The sequence below is a fragment of the Lolium rigidum genome, chromosome 4, assembly GCF_022539505.1.
Source record: "Lolium rigidum isolate FL_2022 chromosome 4, APGP_CSIRO_Lrig_0.1, whole genome shotgun sequence".
Lineage (NCBI taxonomy): Eukaryota > Viridiplantae > Streptophyta > Magnoliopsida > Poales > Poaceae > Lolium > Lolium rigidum.
In genome coordinates, this window is record NC_061511.1 from 263953359 (window position 1) to 263973900 (window position 20542).

The 20542-nt window shown below is 48.2% G+C and overlaps 2 protein-coding genes across 3 annotated transcripts; both read left to right on the top strand.

Moving 5' to 3' along the window:
• The first annotated feature begins 374 nt into the window (after window positions 1-374).
• LOC124648701 lies at window positions 375-3842 on the top strand. Its single transcript, XM_047188418.1, has 2 exons — window positions 375-521; window positions 3520-3842. Exons 1-2 carry the CDS (start codon window positions 380-382, stop codon window positions 3840-3842), a joined length of 465 nt encoding a protein of 154 aa, XP_047044374.1. The 5' UTR covers window positions 375-379.
• A 10091-nt stretch (window positions 3843-13933) lies between these two features.
• LOC124707649 (calcium-dependent protein kinase 16-like) lies at window positions 13934-18500 on the top strand. 2 transcript variants are annotated; one of them, XM_047239313.1, is made up of 8 exons: window positions 13934-14603; window positions 16193-16336; window positions 16418-16570; window positions 16686-16801; window positions 17003-17170; window positions 17731-17961; window positions 18057-18235; window positions 18309-18500. In XM_047239313.1, the coding sequence occupies exons 1-7, from the start codon at window positions 13934-13936 to the stop codon at window positions 18204-18206; spliced, it is 1632 nt and encodes a 543-aa protein (XP_047095269.1). In that variant the 3' UTR covers window positions 18207-18235; window positions 18309-18500. The 2 variants fall into 2 exon arrangements, with proteins under 2 accessions (XP_047095269.1, XP_047095268.1); XM_047239312.1 differs by having other exon boundaries at window positions 18057-18500.
• The last annotated feature ends 2042 nt before the right edge of the window (window positions 18501-20542 follow it).

The window sequence follows — 20542 nt, forward strand, 5'->3', positions numbered from 1 at the left end:
GATTCGAGACTCATCGGAGCAAAATCGAAGGGTGGCGGCGCAGAGGAAGGTGAGGGCGCACAGATCGGCGGCGGCAGCGGCGGTTGGGAGGAGCTGAAAGTTCCCTCGCGCGCAAACTAGGGATTGTGTTCGGGCTGCGTTCGGTTCGCTCCGTCGGCCCCTACAAATACAGGCTGACGGAACGAACCGAACGCAGCCCATTTTTTTTTTCAGTTTTCGCTCGTTTTCGGTCACTGATCTGTGCCCTTTTTGGCCCGAACCCGTAAAGGGGCGGTTATTTTTCAATTTTAGGCCTTTTATATGGGCTGTGTTAGAGATGCTCTTAAGGCGGGTTTGGGTGTCGCCGTTGGAGATGCCCTAAACCCCTCCGACCTAGGTCATGGCTTCCATCGCGTCAAAGCTCGCGCGGGCAGCCGTCGCATGTCGCGCCTCTCCGGCAGCCGTTGGAGGTTGCAGTCGCCTCGTCTCCCCTTGTCTCCCTCGGACTGGCCGGCGCATGTTCAGCGGCCTCGGCCCCGAAGGTAACCCCCATTCTCATAGCTATGGATGAGCCTTTTGAGGATTTTGAATTTTATTAAGTGCCTCTCGTTGGATCTGGATGCTACCGAATTTTAGAAACGAAAATGATTTCTCATATTCGACAGATCTACTTGAATAAGCATGCAGGGATTGTGCCCAACTCATTCCGGTTTGCTCTAATCACCACTATCAACCCTAACAACGGAGCCCTTGCGTTTTTACCTGCAATTCTTACGGCCACCTTCTTTCTCTGACTCCGACATCTTACCTGCCATGTGTTTATGCTAGGAAATATTACACAACGAAGGATTTGTAAACAAGGCAACTCTTTTTAATGTTAGAAAGTCAAACAACTCATACTTTATTGACAGAGATAGGTAAATTTGCACGCCAGGAAACTGAAAAGTGAAATTGAAATGTATTGCAGATAATAACAGAATAAGGTACCAAAAAGTAACACAATTGACACAAAATAGTTACCCAATTATTATTTATATGGAAGCACTCCAAAACGTAGAGTGGCATTGCACGATGTACCTTCAGTTTGCTAAATAACATAGAGATATGGCTCGACATAAGCTTGTACTGGTTTGAGGTCAAACTCCAAATGGCAGACGACCAACCGATGTCCACTTTGCAGCGCCCGATCCATCTCTTGTCTACGTTTACCTTCATAGTACCCAAATCCTTACAATCCAGGTTGCCTAAATACTGGATAATCCTAGATATTGGGCTATCCAATTCGGAGGTCTGATGTCTGTCTGCATTGTTGGATCTTATGTCCAATTGATGTCCATGTCCAATAAAATCCAGTCCAGTAGAGTCCAACGAATTTTAGGTCCAAAGTCCATGGACTATAGAAACCCAGTTCCAGATTTAGCTTGAAGTATGTTTATGTAGCTACTAGTTCAGATTGCTTCAAATTCCGTACAATCAGAAACATCAAACTAAATAAAAAGAGGGCAAGCCGACCTTCACATTGAAGAAACAGTTGGTGAATCAACAATTAGATCTCCTTAGGTCATCTCCAGCGGCGCGACGCAAACGGACGCTGAGCGACCGTTTGCGTCTGCTTTGACCGAAAATACGTCTGGCACCCTCTCCAGCGGCGCGACGCGAAGTGACCGGGCCGTCCGCGGAGACGCAAACCTGGCTCAAATATGCGCCAGGTTTGCGTCTCTGCGGACGCTGCGCGGACGCGCAAAGTGTCCGCTCGCCTCTCCACCGGGCCCACCTGGCAGCGAGTCTGCACCGAGGGCACCGCTTCGGCGGTCAGCGCTTCCGCGTCTGCACCGCAGCCTTCGCCATCAATGGCGCGCCTGCCTGTTCTGCGCGCGCACTGGCGGGCGGCGGCTGGGCTTCTGCGCCGGCTTCAATGGCACCGTATCCCGCACGCGGCCGCCCTTAAAAGTCCACCGGCCGTGTCACTCCTTCGCCCACACCACACCTCCACTCGCACCACTGCCGCAGCGCCATGGGGAAGAAAAACGACTTCGAGGCCTCCGGCAGCGGCACCAAGAAGATCCCGCTCCCCGTCACGGTGGGGAGGCTCATGCACGGCAAATTGATGCCGTGCGACGACGCCTGGTCCGGCGTGCGGTCGCCTGGCGGTCGGCGGCTCAGCTGCCGCCGGGTGCCCATCCCTCCCGATGCACTGCGCGTGAGCCTGATCGGACCGCGGAGATCCGGCGCAGGAGGCGGTATCTGCCGGCGGGCCTCCGCGCCGATCCGGCGTACACCATCGACTCGGAGCTTTGGCATACGTACCTGTCCACGGAGACGGACAGGAGACGAAGTGCAGGCTTCATGGGCGACAGGGATTATCCCTTCGGCCCTGCACCGCCGGCTCATCGTCAGCAGGCGCCGACGCGACGTCAGCAGACGCATCACAACGACGGCGACGACCGCGAGGACGACGGCGACGACGAAGCCTACGCCGTGTACGACGACGACTACGTCGAGGCGCTCGCGTACCATAGCGAGGAGGTGCAGGACGACAGCGACGACTACGTCGCTGTCGTCTTCCATGAATGGCAGCAGGCCATGGCGGAGGGCCGGAACTTCGACTTCCCGAACAACATGACGGACGACGAGATGGCGAAGGTCGCCGTCCTCGTCTCCGAGTACGACGCGCCTGTGCAACTGCCGATGCCCCGCTACGCCACCGCCGTCATGCCACCGGGCCTGTCGGCGGATGAAGCACTTCGACAGGCGCTCCTGGAGTCGGCGGCGCCTCCGCCACCGCCGCCACGGCCCGCGAGCACAGGCGCCTCCACCGCCGCCACGGCCGCGGCACCGGGCGCCTCCACCGCCGCCACGGCCCCGATGCTGGGCGCCTCCACCGCCGCCACGGCCTCCTCAACCTCGAGCACCGGCGGCGGCGCGCCCGGCGTACGCTCCCCGGATGGCAACGCGGCCTTGGGTCATACCGGAGCTCATCGTGCTCGACAGCGACGAGGAGCAGCACAATGACGAGGAGTAGTAGGCGTTTAGGTTTATTTTTTATGTTTTAAGTATGTAAATTATGTTTCATGTTTAAAAAAAATGATTCGTCCTAAATAATGCGTCGTGCCGCTGGAGCCACCCCGACGCAAACGGACGCGCGGTCGATTTTGACCAAAAAGGTCGACGCAAACGGACGCGCGGCTGGAGATGCCCTTACATCTCATTTATGTAAGGTAAGATAGTAGTATCTAGCAGCTGCACTTGGAGCTAGAGGAGCAGTCCTTTCTGCAACACTCGGGAGACAGATTGGTAGTCCTTTTTCCCTTGTGTTACTATTATGTTCCTAGTCAAAGTTTTTTTGGACCAAACTGTCAGTCAACTGATTTTCAAGGCTATTCGTGCGGTTCTTTAGTTTGTGAACTTATAAGCGTTTCTTCTTTGCTCGGAGTTTATCGACAAGTGGTGTATTTCGCTCATGATTTTTATGTGCACATAACAAATCAAACTGTAACTATCTATGCTTACTGAAAAAGTGACATTTGCCGGCTACTGTAGGTCATAAGTTCAGGTTCGAGGTTGTCCAGCCAGTGCCTGGTGGTCCCACGACAGAAGAAGCTGATGATATTCTCACTGTTACCGAGGAAAAACTCAAGTCAGATGAAACACTACGGGCCATGTATAAGTTCTGGCGCAAGTATTATGGCATATCCCGCGAGGGTGCTGAGCTGGACCGTCGGTTCGAGATATTCAAGAGGAGGGCAAGGTTTGTGCACAAAACGAACAATTCTCGTTGTGGCTACCAGGTGGGACTGAACGTGTTTGCAGATCGGACCGCGGAGGAGGTTATTCATCCGTGCTCCACCAAAATCTCGTGCTAGCTGTGCCACTGCTGTAGCTCTTGATCCAGTTTGTCCTAAGACGTGAAATAAAAAACTGTAATAGACATGCCTAAAGTTACAGTAGTACCAGTTTGTCCTGGTGCGTCGCTTTTTGTTGTATGAACTCATTTAGAGGTTGCTCGTGAAACAGCAACAGACGCAAGGGTGTTAATGTGCACAAGATTGTAATGGTATTTTAAGTAATTAGTATTGTACTCCCACTGCAGTATTTATTGTGATATCTTTAGTATCTCTATCTCCGTGGCAAGGAAGTGCGTAGCTAGCCCACCTAGATTGACTCCCAAGAAGATCGAATTAATCAGGGTGTTATTGGCGTATAAATCTGATATCTGATGTTGGAGAGGTTTCATCTATCTAAGAGCATCTCTAACCGTGTTCCTCAAAGGGATTTGGGTCCGTGACGTCGGTGGGTTCTGACCTCATTGCGGACAAAAAGGCTGGGAATCTTCTTGGGCTCGGGCTTGGGCTTAGATTGCGACGTCCACTCCGATGTGACTGGGCTGTTGTACACAGACGAGCAGACGGCCCGTGCCTATGTCTTCTGGGTTTACGCAGCCCATGGAGGCCTTATTACGATTTTGTCCATAAAACGTACTCCCAAATGCGGAGTACATCATTTTTGGATGCGTATCTTGGTTCTCATCCATCTCAAATATGGCGCTCTATTTTAGATGGCAGAGGGGTTTTAGTCCAAGGTTTGATCAAGAGGATTGGTGACGGGCGAGCGATCAACACATATTTGGACAGATAACTGCAATGGAATGTTCTAAAAAAAAGTTAGTGCATTGGGACCGTCAATCCGTCCAACTATGGACACTCGATACCTACTTGAGTTGTTGTCCTTTCTCACCTAAACCATTATAGGTCATTCAAAAGAGAGATCAGCTACTTGCAGGGCAAGGGAAATTCCATGATGACCAGGTGCTGGTAGACAAACTGATCTCTCAGCGAGTCAATAAAGTTTGTCTAAATCAGTTTGGTATAACCCACCTTTGCAGTACTCGGTCAAAAGAGTTGGAATGAATTCTGGATAATCATGTCGTACCAGCAGGATCTCATAACCTATTATTTAAACTGCTTGGCCTCCGATTTTTAAACCTCTCGTCGATTTTCGTTGTGCTAACACGCATGTGCCGTGGGCCCTTGATTCGATGCGATGAACATATGCAAATCTTGTGTCCTTTTTCTTTGTACCAGGACTACAACGGGGTTAAGCTAGCCCTAAACAACTTTCATATTAACAAGGCAGATGGTACATCAGGGTTCATTACAATGCAAGTTTTTAGAGGGGCGGAGAAGCATGTGATCGGTGTCTTCGTCTTGAGTGCAGGAGGGACACAACGCCCGAGGAGGAGAGTTGATGGCGGAACCGACGCTCATTGGCAGGAAGGCGGTGGCATCGGACGAGCCAACAGGAAAATCTTGCACTTCAAGGGGTGGTGTTGTTCCAAACCTTTGTTGCCGGCCTGCTCATTAATCTGCCGATGCATCGAAGAAACCTTCGTTCGAAAGCAGTTTGTTAGTGAGACGGCGGATTAATCACTTGGCGGTGAGAAGATGCGAAGCTTCGGCAAGAATCTCCATTGAGGGCCTCCACCTAGGAGATTCAATGAATGCTGAAATGCTAGCTCTTGGAGTGACCGCATCCTCAGCCCGAGATCATGGCCGCAGGGCTGGCCACCATGTAGTGCACTCAAAACTTTAGCACATAAAACTCCCCACCATCTTGAGGGCTTAACCGGTAGAGTCGCCTCCTCTTCTCGCCACCAAGGCCGGACGGAAGAGCCTAGCAAAGACTGCGGCAAATCTCAAGATGGCCATAGAACATGAACTTATTCAAAGAGGCAGCCTCGTCTCGCCCTCCTCCTCCAGGAGCAAGGGTGGACGAAGAAGAACCCTAACATACCCCAGATGTAGTCAATCAAGGGGGATACATAGTGCCGCTCCACGCTAACGGCATCAAGCCGAAACGCCACAGGGGCAACTGAAACCCTAATCTGCTCTTAAGGGCATGTACAACAGATGACATCAGCTGTCTGTAATACCTGCCACGTAGGAGTTTTACATGACGTGGAAGAGAGAGGTAAAAGAGAGAGAAGATGCCCGTCTGTAGGAATACAGACGATCAACTCCCGTAAAACGCGCAGCTTAGCGACTGCTTCTTTGCCATTGTATGGGGTACGTCGCTTATCGTGGGCTTTTTCCAGTTAAAACCGCACCGGGCCACAAAGAAATATTTGCTAGTTGGTTAACAGAATCTCCAGAATATGCGGTGCTATAGATAGACCAATAGAGGACCCATTGTAGAGAGTATTTTTACTGATGTCTACTGCTGATCTGGAGGGACCTTGCAGATAGAAGCCGTCGAAACTAATGCACATGCCCTAACACGACAGTTTAGGGCATGTACAGTAGTTTAGACAGCAGCTGTCTGCACTAACACTCCACGTCATCTCTAGCCAGTTTAAAAGACAGTGGGTAAAGTGGGGTGTCTATACTAGTCGTCTGTACGTGTAGTTACTGCATCCAAGAGAATTTGAATAGCGACCGTGGATTAGAGCAAAAACTGACGGGAGATGCAGACAGCCTTATACAATGGGTGCAAGCCGTCGTTAGCTACCGAATTTTTTGGGTTCCCGACCGTCTCTAATCTTACACACTGCTTCTTCTCTCTCCTTGTGACTTTACCTCCACCTCATATTGTGACTTTACCTCCACCTCATAAAAAATCTTAGTTGGCACCTCTTACAGACTGCTGACTAGATACCACTGTACATGTCCTTAGATCGATGCACCGTCACGCACACGTCTGTAGCTTGGCTGTGCTGCGCGCGGCCCTGAATAATCTGTTCGCCTATCCTCGAAAAAAATATAATCGCGTTCGCCGGATCGGGTTGGCGCGAGCCGCTGCTTGAGATCTTTTCCCTGCTTTTTGGTGAAAGCGGGAGGGGTCACCTCCGAGGAAGGCATGACATGAGGGCATCTCCAACCGGGCGACCCAACCGGACGCGCTGGGCCGTCCGTTTTGGGCCGTTTGCGTGGCCGCCCGGACACGCGGACAGCGCCCCGCGTCCGCGTGTCCGTTTGGGTCGCACGCGGCGTCCAACGCGGCGACCCAAAGAGACGCCACGTGGTTCGTCTTCGTTGCCCGGCGCTGCGCCATGGCAGGCCTCGACGGGACAGCCATGCTGGGCGGTGGAACGCGCGGGAAAGATCCCGCGCGCACAAAGGTTCCCGCGCGCGAAAACGCCATTGGCGCGCGCTCGCGCCCAAGTTTCCTGCTAGACCGCCGGCTATAAAAGACGGCGGCGGAATCACCCGGACCGCATCACCGTTCTCTCCCCTCCACCTTCTCCGGCGCCATGCCGCGCACCCTTCGAGCCACATGGGCCAAGCTCTCCCTCACCGCCCGGGCCGGGTTCCCGCGGACGGACGAGGAGGAGCGCGCGGACTCGCGGTGGGTCGCCGACGACGAGGGCGCTCCGCGTCGGCCGTCGAGGCGGCGGCAAAGAAGGCCGGTGACGCGGAGATGGGGGAGGCGGCCGCGGAGGGCGGCACGAGACCGCGGACGGCTGGTACGAGGCCGCGGAGGAGGGGGAAGCCGCCGCGGAGGAGCCCGTCGCCGAGGAGGACCTCGCGCTGGCGAACATCAACGCCGCCATCGAGGAGCGTCTCGACGACCTCACGCGCGTGACGAAGGAGCACGAGGGCATCTGGCGGGCCGGCCGCCGCCGCTTAGGCGACCTCCTCGGCCAGAAGAACGAGCTGCTCGCTATGCGAGCAGCCCGTCACCTCATCCAGATGCTGTCGCCCGAGCGGCGCGCCCGCGAGGATGCTGAGTCGGCGGAGCGCGGCCGGCAAGAGCGCATGCGCCGGCGGCAGGAGAACCACGAGGCCCAGGCGCCCGCCCGCGTCCGCCTGGAGGCGCGCACCGCTGTGGAACGCGCCGCTCTACAGGAGGTGGAGCTATGCGGGAAGCGGATGATTCCGCCGCGGAGGCGGAGCGCGAGCGCGCCCGAGGTGCGCGGACGGAAAGGAGGAGGATGATGGCCTCCGTCCAAGGCTGCCGAGGCCCGCGCCGCCCCCGCGCCGCCGCCGACGCGCCACCCGGCCCGTAGTAGGCGGAGTGGAATCCTCACGCGTACGGGCCGCCCGCGTCGAGTGAAATCCACGGCCCGACGGCGAGCCGGCGAGGAGTCGCCGGCGAGGCCGCCGGCCCCGTACGTATTTAGGATAGAAGTAGTAGCTAAAAAAAATGTAATGAGTTCTTTTTAATGAAAAATATTGTTTATGCCTATGACACGCGGGCCAGTGGCGGACAAGGGGCGGACGCGAGCGACCAGCCTTTCGCGTCCGCGGCCACGCAAACCCGGCCAAGATTTGGGCCGGATTTGCGTCGATCCGAACGCCGCGGGCATCCGTTTTAGGGATGGGTCCGCGCGCTGGGCTGGGTTTTTGTCCGGCTGGACCCATCCGGACGCGCGGGCGCGGGATGGATCGCCCCGTTGGAGATGCCGTGATGGCGTACAACCGCAAAGAGGAGGCGTAAAGCGGGCCCGGACGGCACTCGGCGGCTCCATTCCCAAACCGCCCGCCCGCGCTCATCACGGCCTACCTTTCTTGCTTCCTTCACCGAGAGTGAGAGGCGGAGAATTCCACTCGAAGCTAGCTTGGCAGTTGCACCGCGCACCGCACAATGGCATCGATCCATCCTTTAACCAAGGAGGGTCGACATAGGTTTATGGGTAACCTTGCCGCGGATTCAACACAAGAAGCGACCTGCTTGACTTGAACGTACTACATGACCTATCCAAGAGCCAGCTAGCAGCCTGAACGTCTGCACATATTTTTAGGGTCAGCCAGCATATATACAATCGTCTTTTTTTTTTTGGAGCAACCGGCAGGAGCTCTGCCTATTCATTAAGAAGAGGGAAATTTAGCCGGTTTATGAGGAAAACCGACCAAAAACCGATACAAACTCGACACCGTGTCCGGTTTATAAGGAAAACCAGACAAAGAAAACCTACACGGCACAGTTTTAAGGAAAACCGGCGAAAACCACACTTGGCCACACGACCTAGCTCAACTAGGTATGGAGCGCCGTCGAATGACACCAGCACAACGACAACGGCGAGCACCACGACTGCCCGGTCCACGTCCCTGGAAAGGAAGTCAGAGCCGAAGGAGACGGCTAGGCCTTTCAAGCTTCGCGGGGAGAGGCAAGCCGCAAGAAGCAAGCCAGCGGCACTCGCACACCGACGGTACCCGAAGACCACGACCCAAACCGGTGGTGCGAGCATCGACAACAAGTGGCTTCCAAGACTCCAAAAATGACGCCTCCAACGAGGTCACGACGTCCAAAGACGCCGCCGTCATCCAATCCGGCAAGCCGGATTTGGGTATTCACCCTGGAATGATGGGCGGAGGGGTGTCGGGACTCCACAACAACGCCTTCAAGAAGGAAAGCGACGCCCGAAGGCGACGCCGTTGTCGGCACCGACCAAGTCGGGCAAGATTTTCATCCGGAGACCCATGACCGCCGCCTCCACAAACGCCGGACGAGCACAGACCACTAACCAAAGAGACGCCGCCCACGCCAACGGAAGCATGCCCTGCCGCCCACGCAGCCAGAGGCATAGCAACACCACCACCTCGCTCCCGGAGCCGCCGCTCCGGCATCCACGCGCAACAGGCTGACCCCTCGCGTCAACCTGTCACCGTCCCGAGACGCTGGAAACAGCGCCCCGCCCACCAAGAGCCGCGCCGCCATCCTTGCACTATGGCACACCTCCGCCACAGGCCTGCAGAACTAGCAAGGGTCGCCGCACCCCAGCCAGTCTGCCACACGCGGTGGCCCTCCGCAGCGCCCCAAACTCCGACCTTCACGCGACCGCCACGCCAAGGAGAAGCTGGGACGGCACATCCCCGTCGCCACCGCGTCTCCGGGGCCGCTGCCCCGGCATCCTCTTCTCCGGCCAACCGGAAAATATGTTGTGGATGCAGGTGTGCAGCCAAAACGGGCCGCGCCGACCACGGCACAGTGCTGAGTTTGCCCGTTGGTCCTATCACCTTTGCCTAATTCCTTCAACTTTAATTATTCTGTTGGAGGGGCATATGCGTGGTTGCGTGATTCAAACCCGTGTCTGTCATCCAGCTTCCGTAGTATGCATCATTTCTATCCTGTGCACGGCTTGAAGTGATAGGAGATAGTAAGAGTGAAATGTTTCGAATGAGGAAAAACAAATATACACAGGGGCGGAGCTGGCCCGGCGTCGACCCTGATGCACCTAAGTGCATTTTACATGCTACATGGTGATGCACAGGCTCATTTCTTAGCATGGTTACAAAGAAAAATAATTTCTACCCTGATGCATGTGCATCATGGTGAGCCTATGTAGCTCCGCCCCTGAATATACACACATAATAGAATGTTCATATAATCCTCGAAACCCACAGTAAACTCCGCTTAAACAGCAAATAAGAACCGTAACCATGGGCACGCATGTCCGCCAACATGTCAAAAAAGGGAAAATAAGTGCACCTTAAAGGTTAGGAGAAATCAAGAAAGCAAAGTCCGGTTCTATGCTTTGACAAATTCTGGCAGCACATAGGCATTAGCTCAATGTCAAGATTGAGAGCGTACGGTTTTGAAGGACGCGGTTTTAAACCCGCCAAAGACAAAGCGTATCTGTGAAAATGTGGAGTGGCAATAGGTCTACAAAATTTATTTGTGAATTAACATCAAACTAGATTAGTTCTATAACCCGAAAAAGAATCAGAAAATAGTCGAAAGTTCAAAAGTTAAACAAAACAATTAAACTTGAAGCATCAACTTTGTTCTGTCTGTAGGATGTGGGTGGATGCGTGTTTAGGTTCAGGCTGAAAGCCATGGAGCGGTTATTTTGGTTTGGGTCGCTCCATTCATTGGCCTTGAGGGGCAACGAATGAAGAACATATACATGTACCAATTTTTTTACTTTTTATAACTCAATTTAAAATTCAGAATCATGGTTAATACGCGGTGCTACTTTTAATTTGTATCAAATATAGAAAGTTACATTCATTTCTTGAAATACATTGTGTATTATAGAGACACTTAAAGCAAATCTTCTCAAATGTGACAATGTAGTAAAATACAAAATTGCGCATCTTTACTTCCAGATTGAATTGTGTCACCTTCATAAATGTGATTTTTATATCTCATCTAATCTCTAGATTTTATGGTAAAGAATTCTTAACAGACGTTTCTAGTATATGATTTGATATACACAAACTAGAAAAATCTAGAGCATATATACTATGTAAGAGGATCTTGTCAACGAACCATTGTCATGCCATTTTGTTGGGACAAAATGTGTTCATATATAACAATGAGATGGTGTATGTATGCTCTATAGTTGGTACTAAGAGGCCAACACCAATACATATCTTTAGAGGGGAGCCCGAAACATGAGATCTCTCCACCCTGCCAGAATTGATAAGATGATGTTGGGGAGGAGGGGAGCAAATTGGTATCGTGTTTCCTGACCTCACTGTGATAGTGCTCCGACGAGTGCCGATTTTGTTGTTGGCGAACTCGAAGCAATGAAGTCCATGCCCCCACTTTTGTTGGTGGTGATAGATCGATGAAATCGAGTGTTTTTATGTACCAAAAGGTGTTTTGTTACGCAACAAGCACATATGTTGTCTAATGCATGCACGATGTCATCTCGTTGCAATGATTCCGAGTGTTCGCTTGAAGGGGTTGTTTCTCTGGGTTGCAAATATGTACATTGTTTATTGTATGCATTGTTCATGAATTGCATATGTTGGTTTTCATGTTGCATAAGTGCGGACGATTTTCTCATGGTTTTGCAACATGTAATGAGGTATGTTGCATAGATTTTTTTTTTTGTTACACACTCATGTTAAAAAATGTGCAAAAACAAGTTGACATTCATTGTGTACCACTTGGAAAATGTCCCAATAATGTTGCATATATACATAAAACATACATTTAACTGATATCAGGCGACACTAGAGATGATGGATCGGTCGATTATTTAGCGACGGCTGCTAAATTAGCTGGGGAAAATTAGACAATTTAGCGGTGCATTTATTAGTACTACTTGGCCTTGGTAATCTAGAGTAGTCTTACATGAAACACAGCAAGAGATCTAAATCCAAAGAAAGAATAAATTAAGCCATGCCATTTAATTATTTAGTCCCAAAATGTAAGGAGCCTAATGATTAGATAAAAGTTAAATCATACTAACTTTGACTAAATATTTAGGAAAACATCTACATCTATAATATTAAATGTACATATTAGGGAAATATAATTTGTGTAAATCTATTGGTATTGAATCAGTATTGTAAGTATTCATATTTCTATGTATAAACTTGGTTAAACTTAAAATGCATTGACTTTTAAGTAATATACCTAGACACCGTATATCTTGGGATAGAGGGAGTATGCAAAATAGGCTTGCCGGTCGGTAAATGAATATTATCTTTAATGTGTGATATTTAGTTACCAGGGCCACAATGGGAACCATCTTTAGTGTCATGGAAAGTTAGACCTCAATGAACTCTGTTTTCTCGCTAATTCTCATTCAACTCTATAACAGATGACTTGTGTGGCGGCTAGTTGCATATGAGTTGCAAGTCAAAAAAAATCCGGTTACACGTGAATTGCATATGAGTTATACGAGAGTTGTGACTGATATTTTTCCAGATACTTATTGATTGTGCATGAGTTGCAACTCAGTTTTTTTGCAATTGAATATAGTTACATGTGAGTTGTAAGTTGTAACTCAGTTTTTCTAGTTGTACATTCACGTGAGTTGTAATTGAGATTAGATGACGCCATCCAAGGAAGAACTAGGCTTTCTCATTCCAATAAGCCATAGTCGCTCCCTAGTACTCCATGTCCTACAAAACATGTCGAAAGTTTGTCAACAAAATCTTCAACATGTTTTATGGGACGGAAAACGGAGTGAGGATACATTAGATTAGTTATAATGGAAAATATTATAGACTAGTATCATACATATGATACTAATTTATGATACAACACCTACAATACATAATAGTATAATGCATTAGTAGTATCATAGTTCTATCATATTTAATGTTTTGTAAAATCTCAATAAAAATATGTGTACATGATGTGTTTGTCACTAAATCTTTTAGTTGTACGTGCTATGATATTAGTGTCACCTCTTTCCTTAATAATTGATGTGCTAAGATTTTTGTAGCTACATGATATACATGATATTACGATAATCTTAGAGCAAGTACAATAGAATCCAGTCAGCTGACTATAAGACATTAAATAATATATTTTAGATGAGTTGGAGGAGAGAGAAGAGGAGAGAGAAGGGAGGTGGGCTACTATGCAATAGTCAGCTCTTGCACGTGCTCCTAGGCACTTTGTGAGAGTGAAATGTGGGCCATATGTTTGTAAAAGTGCTTCATTTTTATAGCCAACTATTATACATGTTAGCTATATGATGACTACAAATGATATGACATCTTGTTATAGCCAGCAGTTGACTGTACTATTGGAATTGCTCTTATTATGGCTAGTCTTAACGATCGATGCTGTCGCATAAAATCCCGTATACCACAAAATTCGGACAGAATCTTTCCGATTGAGCACTAAACAATGGGTCATGCGCCTGGTTTTATATCGCCGGATGCTCTGATCCTTGTGTCCACATCCACGCCCGTCGAAACTCCGGTAGCCGAATCCGGTCAAACTCGTCGACGACCATGGGTCCCACCACCCCGAACTCCCCCCAAGGTCCTAACTCCTTTGTCGGGGCCACCTACCAGCCACCCATCGGGCTCCCAACACAACGCCACGTGGGAATGTTCCCCACCCTTGTCCTCCGCTACGCGTCCCCCACGACGGCTCTCGATACCGTTATACCCGACAGAGGTCTCGTCTACTCTTGCTAGCTCTAGCACTAGCCCACCTTCTCCCTCACAGTCCCCTCTCCTCTCTTCCACCTCTCTCCCCCACCCCACCGCGGTGCCCAATGCCGTACAAACCCTAGCGGCCCCACCCCCGATCTCGCGCGGCCATGGGCAACTGCTGCCGCTCGCCGGCGGCCGCGGCGCGGGAGGACGTCGCGTCCTCGCACTTCCCCGCCTCCGCCGGGAAGAAGAAGCCCCACCAGCCCCGGACCGGCGGCACCGCCGCCCCCACCACCGGCGCGGGGGAGAAGAAGCGGCTGTCGGTGCTCGGCGAGGAAGGGCGGGACGCGAGCGGCGGGATCGACGAGAAGTACGCGCTGGACCGGGAGCTGGGCCGCGGCGAGTTCGGGGTGACGTACCTGTGCATGGACCGGGGCTCCAGGGAGCTCCTCGCCTGCAAGTCCATCTCCAAGCGCAAGCTGCGCACGCCCGTCGACGTGGAGGACGTGCGGCGCGAGGTGGCCATCATGCGCCACCTGCCGCGCAGCGCCAGCATCGTGGCGCTGCGGGAGGCCTGCGAGGACGACGGCGCCGTGCACCTCGTCATGGAGCTCTGCGAGGGTGGCGAGCTCTTCGACCGCATCGTCGCGCGCGGCCACTACACGGAGCGCGCGGCCGCGGCCGTCACGCGCACCATCGTCGAGGTCGTGCAGCTCTGCCACCACCACGGCGTCATCCACCGGGACCTCAAGCCCGAGAACTTCCTCTTCGCCAACAAGAAGGAGAACTCCCCGCTCAAGGCCATCGACTTCGGCCTCTCCATCTTCTTCAAGCCCGGTAAGCCCCCCCCCCCCCCCGCCCGAGATCCATCCACCCCCGTGATTTGGACGAACTGCTTCGCCGCACTTTTGGACTTTTGCGCGATCCGTGTTCCGGGTTGGTGGCCGTTTCTGGGTGGAGTTTTCGCTAGTGGTCGTTGCTGTAGCTGAGCGCTACTATTTCCGTGCTTGCGTAATCTGACGGGAATTTGGTGGTTCTCTCTCTTTTTGGTAGGACTTTCTAGACATATCCCTTTTGTTCTTACAAATTCGACATGTCCACTACTCGGTAGCTCAATGTAGCTTCGTGCTTTTGCTTCTGCGGGGCTCGAATCGAATCTCTTGGTAGTTGGCTCTTGCAGATTGTCCTGCTAGTTCCGATGCTGGAATCTTAGATGCTAGGTTGACTTGCTGGGCCATGGTTCACTGCTATTTTGAGGATTTGGGAAAAAATAGTGGGAGTAGACGTCACATAGCTATTGCCAAATATAGTCTAATGTTGTTCCCCTTATAGTCCATAACAGGTGTTGTTATCTTGTATGCTGATTCAATGTTCAATCTGAGCTCACTTATTTTGGGAAATAAGGTTCAGGGAAGCAAACTGTTAGTAGACTTAGCATTATGTATAAGCAGCTCATCTGCAACTGTTAGTAGACTTAGCATTATCTATAAGCAGCTCATTTGCAACAGTAGTATCGGTTAGTTATAGGAATTCATACTGATCATGATGAATATGCTGCATGATACTTGAAGCAATACAGTTGTGCTCATGTCGCCTAACTTAGTAGGCACAATTCTATACTCCTGTCCTCTGGTTGAAAATTATTAAGTTTGAACCACATGAATCATTATTATCCAGTAAATCTATCTTTTTTTTCTGTGGCATTTCTCTTCTTGATTGATTGTTATGTAACATTTCACACTACGCAGACGGCATGAACCTTACTGATTTTATTATCCCCCTGTTCGTGTACCACATGACATTCATGCTATCAATACAGACACTTAGTTTTCTTTGCCGTGCTGACCTTGCTTACTTGGTTGGTTCATTTCTTTTCATCACTAAGAACTAATTTTAATGTATGTGTGGGCCAACCAACCTATTATAAGTTATGGACGTGTATCTTGAGGTTGATACATTTAACTTGCTTATAGAAATAAAAGTGAGTTGTCGATTTTTGTTGTTGATTTCTTCGCTGTTGATTATAAGCATCCCAAATGTTTTCAGGAAGCACCTCTTTATTGCCCAATCTGGCTCTCTCCTTTTTTTGTGGGCATCTGGCTGTTGGTATAGAGGATCCATCTTTATAGGACCGAAAACAGATTTTCTTGCAGCAGTGTACCAGTAGGAAAATGGAATAGATAAGACATCTCAAATATGTAACATCCTTCTCCTTATATAGTGGATTTGTAATGTGACTCTGTATGACAGGAAAGCCCTCAAACATCACTTTATTATATTGCTCCCTGCATTATTCAAATCATTTGGAAAATTGATGGTTTGATGATTTTCTTTGCTTTCTGTCATACACCCTCAATTGTTCCCTGTGAAATGTATGTATGATGTATATTTAAACCTTATATATCGTGCCACTATGTGATGTTCAGGCGAGAAGTTTTCTGAAATTGTGGGGAGTCCCTACTACATGGCTCCTGAAGTGCTCAAGAGAAACTATGGACCTGAAATCGACATATGGAGTGCTGGTGTTATCTTATATATATTATTATGCGGCGTTCCTCCATTTTGGGCTGGTACTTTGCCTTTTCTTTATGAGAACCTTTTATCCTTTAGCTTTGTTCTCGTGCAAATTGTCTTACCAGGTTATATTGCAGAGACTGAACAAGGAGTTGCACAAGCTATCCTTCGTGGAAATATTGATTTTAAGAGAGAACCCTGGCCCCATGTTTCTGATAATGCTAAAGATCTTGTTCGACAGATGCTTCAGCCTGATCCGAAAATCAGGCTAACGGCAAAGCAAGTTCTTGGTAAGATGTACCTTCAATATCTCTTAAGTTTTTTAAAACAGCACAGTATTATGCTACTTTCAGTATTCTCAGATTTATGAAATATCACCATCTGCCTTGATTTCTGTTCTTGCAGAGCATACATGGCTTCAAAATGCCAAGAAAGCTCCAAATGTTCCTCTTGGAGACATTGTAAAGTCAAGGCTGAAACAGTTTTCAAGGATGAACAGATTCAAAAGGAGAGCACTAAGGGTTTGGATTTTCTTCTCCCATGAATCAGATTTAATTTCCTTTGATATTTCTACTCCCTTCGGCACTAAATACTTGCCGCAGGTTCAATGAATCTAGACACATCTTTGCCTAAATCTGTGACAAGTATTTAGGGCTGGATGGAGTATTATTTTCTCAATCTACATGGGAAATATGTTGTACTGATGAAAAATGTTTGACTAGGTTATTGCTGACCACTTGTCAGCTGAAGAAGTTGAGGACATAAAGGAGATGTTCAAGGTGATGGATACCGATAATGATGGTATAGTATCATATGAAGAGTTGAAGAGTGGGATTGCAAAATTCGGTTCTCACCTTGCAGAATCTGAAGTACAAATGTTAATAGAAGCTGTAAGTGTTTTCCTTGCTTGTTAAAATGTTCAGGCAGATTAAGCGAGTCCCTATCTTTGATCACTGTCCATGCTTAATCACTTTATTTGCTTCTAAAATTTGTGCATGGTACATAGTTCTTATGTTGTTCCATCAACCATTAATGCAGTAAAATATATTGACATTTTTTGTCTACCAGATGGTGGAAGTAACTTTGGTCCCTCTTATTGCATTTGTTTGGTTCTTGGGACCTTAATAAATAGCAACAAGGGATAAAGGATATAACCTCAACCCTTTCTTCCATTTCTACTAAGGACTTGTCTATTCCACATTTCTACTCACTTCATATGTTGTTTATGATTGATAAGATCTAGAGCCTCAAGGCTAACATTTGACTGAAGTTTTGATTTATATAGATTGTACATATAGAGAGGAATGAACTTGCTAATTATTTATTATTAGCCTTCATTTTTGTGGTTCTCTTCGGTCCATGAGAAGACTCGACTATTTATGTTGAAAAGGTAGTCCAAATTGCTTGACTTGTGTAATATTAATATCTGGTCTTTGTGGTTGGAAATTAGGTGGATACAAATGGTAGAGGAGCACTAGATTATGGTGAATTTTTGGCTGTCTCGCTTCATTTACAAAGGATGGCGAATGATGAGCACCTTCGGCGGGCCTTCCTATTTTTTGATAAGGATGGCGATGGTTTTATTGAGCCTGGGGAACTTCAGGAGGCCCTGGTGGAGGATGGGGCAGGTGATATCACAGAAGTGGTGAAGGACATATTGCAAGAAGTTGACACTGACAAGGTGGAGGTTCATTTGTATTTGTACCAAAAGGAAGGTGCAACCTTTTGGATAGTATCCCTCTTGTTACTAAAAATCTACTTTGATCGTTTCCGCAGGATGGCAAAATTAGCTTTGAAGAGTTCGTAGCAATGATGAAAACTGGCACAGACTGGAGAAAGGCATCACGGCATTATTCGAGAGGACGTTTCAATAGCCTTAGCATAAGGCTTATCAAGGATGGATCTGTAAAGATGGGAAATGAGTGAATTGCAGACGGTGATCTTACTCTGGTCATGTAAGTCTGGCTCTCCAACCCACTAAGCAGTGACCCTCTTTCCTTCTCTAATGATTATTTTGCGGAAATTTAGATAGACTCCCCCCTGATTGGCTTACTCGTGTAAGTAGCTTTCCCGGTATCGCTGTGGAGCTTGCACTGAATGATGCACCAACCGCTGTGTGCGCCTGCTTGCTCCCTGCCTGATATATCTCCTTTTGCTGTACCTGATGCCAAGTGTTGTACAATATTTTGTTGTTTCCTTCAGATGCACTTTGTTGGCTTATTGGATTCATGTGTAATTGCTCAAGAATTAGATATGCCTAGTAGCTCAATGAGTGTTAGTGCAGCTTTGCTTTCAACTGTGTACCAAAACAGCATATTGCCAGGAGAAAAGAACAAAGAGGCTCCATGTAGCTCAACTTGTGTACGCAGTGCTACCCTTTGTGTGCCGTTCTATTTTCAGTCTTGCACTAGATTGTCTGATGGGGGACACTGCTTGTTCCAGTCTGCAGTCTGAAACTGGGAAGTTCAACTGCATGCCAAAATGGGATCAGGGTAGTCTGCAGTCTGCAGTTTGTCACAGTAGAATTCAGAGAAGTTTGCCCTGGTTTATATATTTGTAGAAACCGGGTGTGGTGGGTCTAAACCTCACAGCTCTTCGGGCCATTGATTCGGAAAATCATTGGAAGTTATTTGACACTTTCCCCGTTTGGCTGACTAATCATGTGGTCTTTACACTTGAGCTTCAGCTACCACTGTTTTCAAGCCGAAAAGAAATCAAAAGGGAAAGCGGCTCGTTTAGCTTTACTTTCGCTTTATCACTCCAAAACGGACTGTAGATGTAACAGGTACTGGTTTGATCTAAATCTGCCGTGTTTCTCATGGCAACCGCCATTTTGGTTAGCTAAAAAAAAATGTACTGGACTGTTATTAAGTCACGTGGTTCCTGCAACATTTTATCAGGTGGAGCTGAGTTTTCAGTGCAGATAATATATCCTGAAGTGAGTGTTCATGTCACGTAAAGGTGGTCAAATAAACGTTGTACCGCCAAGCTTTCTCCCCTTTACTGCGAAGAAACAAAAAGCAGGGCTAGACGGCTAGTATCCATCTTATCACCAAACCTTTGAACCGAAGATGAATTGCTTGCTGGAACGGCTTTCTTCTCTAATCGCACATCCAGCACATTTTTACTTTCGGAACCATAGATTTCAACCATCAATTAAGAAGTAGTACATCTGGTCGCTGTAACTAATCATACAAAACGACACAAACGAGACACCAACCGCACTTATTTTCACCCCGTAGCCCATCTCAACTACCGTGACAGCTCCAGTGCGGCGTCGTTTTTACAGTAGTGCGCCTAACCAAACGAGATAAAAACAACTGACTTTTTTTTCTCTCTCAGGTGGTACCCCTCCATCCAGAAAAGAGTGCACGTGTGGGTTTTGCAAAACAGATTATCAAGTTAAGAGAAAATTGCATTGAGAAGATTCAAACCAACATCTCTCTCCCATTTAATTTTTTCACCTCCAATGAGCTAAGCGCGTGATCGCGTGGTACACGTGATAAGCTACTCTCAAACAAACAAAAAAAGAGCTAAGCACGTGTAGAATATAAAGATAACATGTGCTGAATATTATTGAGATTAATTTTCATGCGGTGAGAAAGTATTTGAAAGGTAGAAGTACACTCTTCTGTGGATAAAGATTAAGTTTAAACACCAACTTATTTGATTACTGAAGGAGTAGACACTAAGGGTTTGATTTAAAGATTTGCATATGAAATTTGTAGTATTAAATCCTATAATTTTTTTCCTATGATAGTTGTTAGATTTTTAGGATTAATTCCATAAGAATTTTTTCTAAGTAATCCTTTTCACTAGATTTCATGGAAAATCCAACATCTACTCATGGCTCTTTCTTGCTTTTCCTATGGTGGATGCAAACAAATTTTAGTTCAAATGAATTTATGTAGGATGGTAGTGGGCATGCCATTGCAATCCTATATTTTTCCCGTTTTTATGTTTTTTCCTATCCCGTGAATCAAATAGGCCCCAAGGCTCCTTAAATTCTAAAAATAAAGGAAGATGATAACCACAAGATTGAAGTGGCATGCCCTTTTTTAATCCTACAAGATTAGGAAACTACATGGATTTGGATCAATTATATGTTTAAACCGCAGAAAAAGCAAATGAATTCTAACCCGAGGTTGGATCCGATGGATATTTTGCTTCAGAAATGGAGGGCAAATGTATCTTTTGAAGAAATTTCTAAGGATTGTAATCATCCTTCAAATCAAACAACCAACACGAAAATATTTTCCAAG